Genomic DNA, 10697 nt, shown 5'->3' with positions numbered 1-10697 from the left:
TTTGTGTGCGATAGCCCTAAGACGTAACGTAAGAATTGACCAATCATGTTGAGAATCGTCGAATTATAAGATCGCCATTTTGTGAATACTCGATCGTAATTGGTTAGTTCTTACGTTACATCTTACGATTACTTAAGTAATAAAGTAATAAAGGCGCACTTTGTTAGATGGCGTCTCGAAAATGCTCCTAGCTCTGGCCATTAAAATTAGGCTGGTGGTCGCTCTCATGCTTCTCTCTGATTTTAGCAAGATAAATGTCACACTTGTGACATCTGTACTTGAAACTTCGATTCAAAAAGTTGAATGATGGAATCGGTAATAAAAACTACTGTGGATAATGAGAACGGAACCTAGTGACGTTTCTTTGGACACGTCGTCCAACGCGTCTCCACGTCTCTTTTTACGCAAGCGCGATACTCGCGCACGCCATTGAATCTTAACCAATCTTAACTCTCGTAACAGTGCGTGAGACAGGTTGAGCGGCTGTTTGCTGAATTCATCGATATTCGCAAATCGTAAGAAATGTCAGGAAAATCCAAGGCGTTTACTAAGGAGGAGGAACTATTACTACAGGATTTTTCCAGAAATGTCTCGACAAAATCCTCGGCGTTGTTCTACGGAAACGCATTTATCGTCTCAGCGATACCCATCTGTAAGTACACAAGCAAAATTTGATAACTGTAAATTTAAGTCTGTTATTCATTTCTTTTTCACAAATATAATTTACACAATTATTAAATCATATCTTACATTTTTATGGTCGGTTTTATTACTGCAAATAAATTGTAGTTATTTAACAATATAAGATGTTTTAATGTTTTACACAGAATATTTTCCTATTGATTTTGACAAAACTTCACTCGCGTACATGTTTTAGTATTTAAGAAAATAATAATAGAGATTACAATTTGACTGTGAAAATAAAAGTAATATCTTTAAGAAGTTTATCATACAGGTCTCGTTACAATAATTCTATATAATTATATATAATTTGTGAAGAGTATGATTTTTTATTATAATTTTCATTTCCTGATTACTAAATGTTAACAATAAATGCTGGGCAATTAAACAAATGGATTAGAAACATATCCTTATGTTTTATATTAATCATATTATTATGTATGTTTCAGGGTTGTTTTGGAGAATACACTTGATTGATCTATATGCCAACTTAATTTCTTTCATAGGAATTACATTAATAAGCACATATGCTCTTGCATTAGCATACAAAAATACAAAATTTATTCTCAAACATAAGGTGTGTATACATATACTTTGGAAAATAATTTTTTCCTATAAAGTTATCACAGAAAGTTGCTTGTTAAATATGTAAATAAATCTTTTCATAATAATTTCAATTGATATTGTTTAACAGACTTTTTGCATGCCTAATTTATTGAAGAAATAATCTTAACAAATAACATAATAGCAATAAGAATATTCTATATATATATATATATATATGTGTGTGTGTGTATGTGTGTGTTATATAGATTGCTGTAAAAAGAGAAGATGCTGTAACAAAGGAAATAAGCCGTAAGCTTGCAGAAGACAAGAAGATGAGCAAGAAGGAAAAGGACGAAAGGTAATATACTTTGCATCATTCTGAAACTGAAGTAGTCAATGAAAAGCTTGCGCACAGTAATATATACTACATATAGAATTTAGAGTCAATTTTGAAATTACATATTCCACTGTGTGTCATTTCAAACTTATAAACTTATATCAAATCACAAAATGGATCTACTAATTTATATTGTATATAATTTTTCAGAATTTTGTGGAAGAAGAATGAAGTGGCGGATTATGAAGCAACAACGTTCTCTATTTTTTACAACAACGCTCTTTTCTTGGCGCTTGTTATTGTATCTTCGTTTTACATTCTGAAAACGTTCTCACCCGCAGTAAATTATGTACTTTCTGTAGGAGCTACTAGTGCACTTTTAGCATTATTATCGACGGGATCTCAGTAATATACACATCACGGTATGTTTTGTTATCTAATTTCATAAGAAATTTTCAGCAATGTTTCATCTTTTTCATATGAACAATTATAAATTATGATATAAATTATGGTAATAAATATATTTCTACTTAGTATAAAAAAAAAGTATAAAATTCAACAAATTTAACTAGCACCTCGAACAAAATTATCTTTAGTTTAATAATGTTACCTCACATTTGATAATATTGTCCTTATTTTTTTTTCTCAACTTCCTTGAATCCTGGATTCCTGACATATCATATTCATCTTATCTTTACTATAATGCATTGTTTATTATGCATTAGTTATTTTTTATTCTAACAATCTCAAGAACTGGAATCTCCAGAAATATGTAAATTATATTAAATTAAAATAGTTACATAAGAATAATTACAACGCTAAATGATATTAATATTTATGACCTAAAAAGTAAAAACGCTTTTAAATTATTCACAAAAGCAATTATATATATTTTTTTAATAATAATTAGTTAATTAAAATTAATTATTTTAGTTATTAATACTAATTGGAATTATTATGAGAAGAAATATATGTATTATATATATACAGGTTGTCTCATAACCACCGTAAGCTATTTTAATAACGTATTCTGAAGATAAAGTAGAGTAAAAAATCCTTATACAAAAATGTCAAGGCTACAATAGTTTTTTAATTATAACTGATCAAAAATTATCAGTAATATCATGTAGAATTTGCACGTTCAAGCATTAGTTATACAATACACATATCGTTTTATCATTTGTTATCGACTTCACAGTTAATATTGATTTTTACTACACAACTGATTCCTAAAAACATTAATAATTATTATTGTTAGAATTATTAAATTTAATAGTTTCACACTTGAGAAATAAAGATTTTTGCGTTTTTGACATAAAAAGTAATCATGGAAAATAATTTATTATTATTTTTGTTCTTTACATTTTATAAGGAGTGAAATCATATAATTCTAATAAATCGAGGAAATAAGATTAATTTGTCCCCATTTCTTAAATAATTTAAATTTTTATTATTTTAGTTCGGATCTTATAATTTCAGTATATCAATATTTTAATAAAAACTTAAATTGTTTAAGTACTTGTGTACAGATAAATTAGGTAAAACTGAACAAAATATTTCTCTACCATTTTGCGAACAACCTCGTAAAATTTTAAATTATTAATCAGAGAAGTTTGTGGATGATTACGCGCCATACGATAGATTAGGTATGATGACGTTTGTTGCTGTATGCTTGTATATCAAACTGAACTAAAAAGTCCTCTCCCCCTACCATTTTCCAAATGACCACATACATATTTAATTATTAATTAAGGCTCCTGGGGAGTCGCATCATCCATCTCTTTTTAATGACGTCAGAAGCGAGAAAACGCATGCTAAAAATTCCTGCAAAATACGTCGAGATAAACAGATATATCCACAAAACGACATTTGCGATCGATTAAGTACATCTCTAAAATACTCCGTACACTTTCCTTTTGTTCTAACAATCAACAGATAATTATAAAATAAATGTGACGTGCAATCGTCTTTTCTAACCTAATTTCCTCATTATCTTGTCATATTAATTTTCCGATTATCTATTGATTTTTAGAACAAAAGGAAAGTGTACGGAGTATTTTAGAGATGTACTTAATCGATCGCAAATGTCGTTTTGTGGATATATCTGTTTTGTGGATAGATCTGTTTATCTCGACGTATTTTGCAGGAATTTTTAGCATGCGTTTTCTCGCTTCTGACGTCATTAAAAAGAGATGGATGATGCGACTCCCCAGGAGCCTTAAAGAAGTTTGATATACATTATGCGCGTTAATGCACCATTTTTTTTTAATTAAAAACTAAACATGTACATAGTAATTTGGAAAATGATAGAGGACTTTTTTGTTCAGTTTGACGTAATAATACTTTATTACTTCAGCTTACAATGCCAGGAAGGGACTTGGCTTACATTTCATCTACCATTACATTCACACTTATTCACACATCTATTCCTAAACAATCTCCTTCAACATTCGCCTCTTATCACATTTTTACTCATCCTATAAGTTTGACTTAATATACAAGTATATAGCGGCAGACGTCGCTCATCTATCGTATGACGCGTAATCATTTACGAATTTTCTTTGATTAATAACTTAAAATTTTACGTGGTTGTTCGCAAAAAGTGGAGAGGAATTTTGTGTTCAGTTTGGCCTAATCTACCTGTACACTGCGGTTCTTCTGTGAATTATCGGAAATTCTGTATATTATAGATAGATATAACATCATCGAAACTTGTATGATACTTCATAAGTTACTTCATAAGACGAAAACATTTTTATCCGATATGGTTCAAATAATGATCTATGGCTTTACAAATGACTAGAGTTCTTCCCCTTCCAGAATATGATAGATGTTGGCTGCACGTCGTGTGATCGACATATGTGAAAGAGAAGGGTAGACTAGAAACATGCGCGCAGTTGGTATAAGTTGTCAGTAGCTCAACAGCTTTTGAGTTGTTCGGAATACTACAAGTATCTACTATTTCATCCTTATCTGCGGACTTTGAAGCGTGGGTTTTCATTAACTGAGCAAACGAGAAATCGATTTGAACCATCGGGTAAGCGAAAAATAGAGAAGAGTAGATGAAAGAATAAATAATGTTGGAGAGAGATGCGAGTTAAAATACAATTCAACAAATGAGTTTTGGCTTAAGCTTGTAAATTACACAACCCTTTGATTTTTTTCGTTTTAAATACGTTCCTTAATTGGAATGTATAATTGCGTTATGTTTTTCTTTGTTTCAAATTATTTTCTCTAAAGTTGCACATTTTTTTTATTAGACCTTCACTTTTTTAACGCTGTCCTTTTATTACATATTAAAAGCTGCATTTCGAAATTTATTGCCAGTACTAGAAATTTATAGTTCATGTTACGCATACTATATAATTTCAGTACTGGCAGTGAATTTCGGAACGCAGCCAAAGGAAGGAGAAACAATTTCTTTCATTGTTACATTTCATATTATTAATTAAGTTTTCCGATTGAAAATACTTCGATTTTCTGTTATTTCTATAAATTTCTTTTACATACGCATTGTACGCGCATTGTACGTGCATATGATGTATGTAACGAGCATTTTGATTCAAAAATTCTTCAACGTTGACAAATCAAAGAGGCCATTGCTTAATCAGGCATGTAATCTGCGCCTGATATAAATGCTTGTAAACAATTTCTTTTATTTCTAAGTTTTGCTTGCTCTTTTACAACTTCGTGTTTCAGGATTTTAGGAAAGAAAAGGAACAAAAATAACGTGAGATTTCGAATTCGAATATTATATAAGCATCTGAATATAAATTGCGCTAACATTTACACAACACGAGAAATATTTGTAGTTTTATTTAAGTCACATAAAGCTTGATCGTAACTCTACATTTGGCGGTTGTATCGTTAGGAACTCTAAGTTAATTGCCGTGCATAGCGAAATGGATTATGACGGTTATAGTACGATAATATAATATTAATGTAAGTTACTTCGTCGCAACTGACCGTCATGTGCATATTCCAAGCACTGCGAATGTGAAAAGTCTCGTGCAAAGATTCGTCTATTGACAGCCGTATAACTCGCGCAGATAGAAAGACGAGAGAAGGATCGATCGACATAAAAGAAAGGGGCCTAAGGGAAATAAGATAAAAAGATCACATAGCAACGTTAAAAAAAAGTGCATATATCGCAACGTTAAAAAAAAGTATATATATTACAAATAATATACGTACATCGTATATTGGAACATCAGCGAAATTTCAATGTTGTTATTTACTGCGCCGAGTTTGACTCACGGTTGTGTTATAAATACATTTTAGATTCATGTCAAATAAATTATATATTCTTATCAATAATTATATGTTGATGTCGCTTTTATGCAATCATTAGCAAGAAATACGTAATGTATAGTTCTAATTGTAAATGTCATCTAATGACGAGAGAACCTGTTGATCGAATTTAATAGTACGCTGCCGCATATCACTGTGCTGCGCGTTATACGGAGAACAAACTGCAAAGAAGTATAAAATAACGATCTCGGACGCAAGATGACTTTGCATTTCACTGGTTCTTTCGCTGTTTTATCATGGCAGCAAAAGCAGGGGAAGATAAACTGATGAATCGCCAGCCACATTATTTTCGCGCCATTCAGAAACGTTATCAACGTTCAAAAGTGTTATTATATTATTACGTGTTGAATGGATATCGTGTAAATTTTAATAAAAGTTTCCTCATTATCGTTCGAACGTCTCGCAGTTTTATACGCGACTATAAAAATGAAAATAACGATCCTGCGGTGACGTGGTATTTATTCCGAGGAAAACTTTTAGGGACAAAGTCTGAGATGTATCTCGTCACATATGAGTTTATCAAAGTAATGATGTGACTCGAAAGATATAAATTCAATGCAAATAAGAATTTATATATTCGAGCTGCTTTTTAACCGGATTTTTCTGCTTTTGCGTAAAACGCACATTGACGACAGAATCTTTTTATCGCACTTGAACCTCAGATAGAATACTTCGATATCGCGTTTAGTACCGATATTCACCTTCATAATATTTATTCATTTTTCACGCACAAGAATGTCCGTAATACGTTACGTTAACTTAAGAATAAACTTATGCACAAAGAAATCCGTTATGAAAGTCCTTTCTTACGTTACGAATTTCTTTGTGCGTTGACATTTTATTCCTAAGTTTATTCCTAAGTTAACGTAATGTGTTTAGACATGTTCGTGTTTTCAAAAACGGAGGTCCCTATTTGTCAATGAAAAAAACTTGCTTAATCCGGGTCACACTACTATTGGAGAGAGAGGATTGCGATTTGAAAATTAAAACTTTAAAACCATTTATTTCAATTAAAATTAATTGGAACAGGCCAAGGTCGAAGTTCGTTCATTAGTCGAAATGTAATCTTTAATTCATATCCCAGATAGCATTTACAAAATATTTTAGAAATATAGATATTAAATAATTTATAAATATTCTAATGTCCGAGATTTTCAGGTATGAAAATGATTATGATAAATATTTAAAAATATTTATGAAAAATATTTCTCATAAATCTTTCATAAATCATAATCTTTTTCATAAAAGTATTTATGAAAAATGTTTTTCATAAATATTTTTAAATATTTATTATAATCCTTTTTATATCTGTGAAAAATCTCGGACATTTGAATATTTATAAAATATTTAATATCTATATTTCTTAAATATTTTGTAAATAATGTGTAGTGTCTGGGATTCCTTTATCTCCAACTTATAATATAACACAAGCTTTACGCTATTGAAAAGAAACACAAGCTGTACTGCAATATTTCTGGAGTACGGTAAGATTTGAGATTTGTGTGTGTATGAGATATCATAAATAGGTTTTAAACTTCTATCCCCCAAAATTGAAAGTAAATATCATAAATTCCATATTTTACATATTTTACATATGAGATAAATATGATAGAAATGTATAAATTATTATGTGAAAAAGAGTAATGTGTTGTACATTGACTTAAGATAGTTTAATAGAATGTGAATTAATAATATTTGTCTTAATTTATTTAACTGTAATTTAATTGTAATCTAAGTATTCTTTTATATTCTTTTCGCACGCAGTAAGAAGAAAGGTAATAATTAAAACCAATTAAGACGCAGTATAATTCACGACGAGTACAATATAACATATATTAAACAATATGTTATTATTTGGGGAGATGTACTTACACATGTAATCTGCATAAATTTATACATATATATCGATCTAACGAATGTATGAGCTTTCGCGAAACGGAGGTTCTATATATGAAGAGGAGGAGTGAACAGAAACAATCTTCACTTATGACAATTAGATTCTTGTAATGAAATATTTTAATATGAAAGTTTGTTTTTAAGTTTGTTTTTTTGTCTCTTCCTATTTTTTTTCGTTAATGTCGAGGAAATCGTAAACAATATTACACTAAATTGCTAACTAAGCATACACATAATACATAATAAATTAGGACATAATACATAATACATTTTATCGATAAATGGTAATATTTTGACATACTTTGGCTGACTGTCGTTCGACAGTGTCACAGTATCACGCTGTGATAGAAATGTATAATTGCGTATTATAATGAAAGCGTTCATTGTCATTGGATTGCAGTTATCGGTTGCGTGATCTTATGAATGTATAATAACATGAAAAAGTACATACGCTATGTGTCTACTTATTCTTCTGTACGAATATTTCGCGTCGATCAGTTAAATTTTAGGAGGCGAGATTTATGCTGTGATTATCTTGATCAATTAACTTAGAAATTAAACACTCATTCCGAGATTTCATTTTAAATATATTTCATATTTATCTAATGCTATGTTACAATTATCTGAATCAATTAATTTAGAAATTAAACATTCATCCCGAAATTTCATTTTAAATATATTTAATGTTTATTTAATGCTATGCTACGATTATCTCGATCAATTCATTTAAAAATTAAGCACACATTCCGAGATTTTATTTGAAATACATTTAATGTTTATCTAGTGCTATGATATGATTATCTCGGACAATTAATTTAGAAATTGAACACTCATTTTATTTTAAATATATTTAATGCTTATCTAATGTTGCTACGCGTAAAAGATTCTAAGAACGTGAATGTATCCAAACGAATTTTTAATTGTCACGTTATTAAGTATATTTTTCTGAAGAGAAATAAACTTAATATATAAGAAATAGAGATCAATCATTGATCTCGATCGATTGATTTATACCTTGCATAAAAATATTTTGCGAAATTGAAACTCAGATATTTTATTACTTGCTACATGACATCAATGTCACACCAATGTCATGGTGATATATGCGAATATTCGCTTTATCACAGGTGTTATGTTACTATAACGTCATTATGAGATGAAATTGTTCGACTGGAAATTTCACTTCACAATGATGTCATAATGACATCACACCTGTGATAAAGTGGATATCATGACATTGATGTGACTTTCATTGTGACAAGTGTAATCTTGATGCTATATGAGTTATAATGTATTCGTACCAGAATTAATGTTTCCACATTATTCCACATTAAATTCCGCATTGTCACACTCTCTCCTCCGTTCATACACATATATTTTTCTTTCTCACTAACCTTAATTCTGCACAAATATCCTTAATCTTGTACAAAGATCGATTTTTTGCATTTTGATATTTTTTAACAGATTTAATTTATTATCTTATTGAATAAATATTCTATCTTTAATACTAGTTTTATGAATAAGGAAAAACACGGATATCTTATTGATAATATTTTCAATATGCTGCTCGTATCTTTACGTGCTAACCCAGATAGCACAGAGATGAACAGAAATTCCTAGAGAATTCATTTTAAAGAATAGATATAGAATTAGAAAAATAAATACCCGAAAAATTCGTGAAGAATTAACCACAATAAGTACGTCTTGAAATATTCCTTAGGACTTTATTATAGTGAATACTTCGCGACTTAATTCCTAGAAAACTTTGAAAATTCGTGAGGAATTAGGGCTAAGGCAGAGAACGAGACGTAAGCATCATAATCGTAGACGTAAAGTAAGACAGAGAAAAACGTAAACGTAAGGCTAATAGCCTTTCATGACTTATAGCGAATTCGGTTTGCACTTGTGCGCACTGAGTGCGCACTAAGGCTTGTTCATAGTATGTATTATTATATTTAAAGATTGTTTTAAATAAATTTTCAAATATTTTTAACCATAATATGATATATACAACATTTGTACAAATCATTTTATTAGCTAAAATGTTTTTAAATATGTATTTAAAACATGATCTTAAATATAAGAATATTCTGTAAACAAGTCTTAACGCGCACTCAGTGCGCACTAGTGCAAGCTATTGAATTCGCTATTACGTTTACGTTTTTCTCTGCCTTATTTTACGTTTACAACTACGATGCTTACGTCTCGTTTTCTGCCTTAGCCTTTACAAACATTTTGTTTATAGCAACTACTTTTTGCGTCTATGTTCAGTACATGCCAGTGAATATATAATAATTGATTTACATATTAATTGTTTAATTTATTTTTATTCTCAGTTATTTATATTTTGTGGAATTAATTATATAGTTTTATATAATAGGCAAAGAAAGGGAATTGGTGTTAAAATACTTTTTTATATATAAAATGTTCATTTGTATCAATAATAAATTGATTTATGCGAAATATATTTTATCCTTATATTATATATATTTTATCCTTTAAGTTTATATTCATGTTTCTAAAATCCATATACAGTTCTAACAAACTCAATCGCATTATTTGAAAGCCATTTATTCTTGGATTTTGAATTACATATTTGAAAGTGCGCTTTACTTACATTTGAAGCTCAGTTAGAACAGTATATACCCAGCGAAAAATGATTCGTTGGTTGACGTCAAAATGACATCAAATAGACGTTGAAACCGTCAAACCGACATCAATTTGATATCATTTTAACGTCAATCAATGAATCATTTTTCACTAAGTATATAGATGTCACAAACATGAAGTCTTAAATAGTTCAGTGGAAAGAGCGGTTGTCTGGCAAGCGGAAGGCCCGAGTTTTCAATCCCAGTCGAGTCTGATGTTTTTCATCTCATATGGCATTAAAAGTGGATATCTACAGATACACACAAACACACTCGGC

General features: G+C 29.8%; 2 protein-coding genes across 2 annotated transcripts in view; both read left to right on the top strand.

Annotated features, from left to right (window-relative positions):
• Positions 1 to 348: 348 nt before the first annotated feature.
• LOC116850229 (translocon-associated protein subunit gamma) lies at positions 349 to 2087 on the top strand. The gene is made up of 4 exons (XM_032828257.1): positions 349 to 652; positions 1131 to 1258; positions 1494 to 1585; positions 1775 to 2087. The coding sequence occupies exons 1-4, from the start codon at positions 523 to 525 to the stop codon at positions 1971 to 1973; spliced, it is 549 nt and encodes a 182-aa protein (XP_032684148.1). The 5' UTR covers positions 349 to 522; the 3' UTR covers positions 1974 to 2087.
• Positions 2088 to 4408: 2321 nt separating this feature from the next.
• LOC116848754 (very long-chain-fatty-acid--CoA ligase bubblegum) overlaps positions 4409 to 10697 on the top strand; it is a 16817-nt gene continuing 10528 nt past the window's right edge. The window contains exon 1 of the mRNA XM_032825191.1: positions 4409 to 4601. The gene's annotated coding sequence lies outside the window, so the exon portion shown is untranslated. The remainder of the gene's footprint in view (positions 4602 to 10697) is intronic.

This window comes from Odontomachus brunneus, unplaced genomic scaffold (assembly GCF_010583005.1).
Source record: "Odontomachus brunneus isolate Ranch 3 - 2012 unplaced genomic scaffold, Obru_v1 Obru_scaffold_005, whole genome shotgun sequence".
Taxonomy (NCBI): domain Eukaryota; kingdom Metazoa; phylum Arthropoda; class Insecta; order Hymenoptera; family Formicidae; genus Odontomachus; species Odontomachus brunneus.
This window is presented reverse-complemented; position numbering and strand designations above follow the sequence as displayed.

What these genes read in the sequence shown, in the direction of transcription:
- LOC116850229 (XM_032828257.1), top strand. Translation starts at nt 523, where the DNA reads ATGTCAGGAAAATCCAAGGCGTTTACTAAGGAGGAGGAACTATTACTA. An exon ending in CGTCTCAGCGATACCCATCT is followed by an intron (nt 653 to 1,130) that starts GTAAGTACACAA and finishes TGTATGTTTCAG; the next exon opens with GGTTGTTTTGGAGAATACAC. An exon ending in AAGAAGGAAAAGGACGAAAG is followed by an intron (nt 1,586 to 1,774) that starts GTAATATACTTT and finishes ATAATTTTTCAG; the next exon opens with AATTTTGTGGAAGAAGAATG.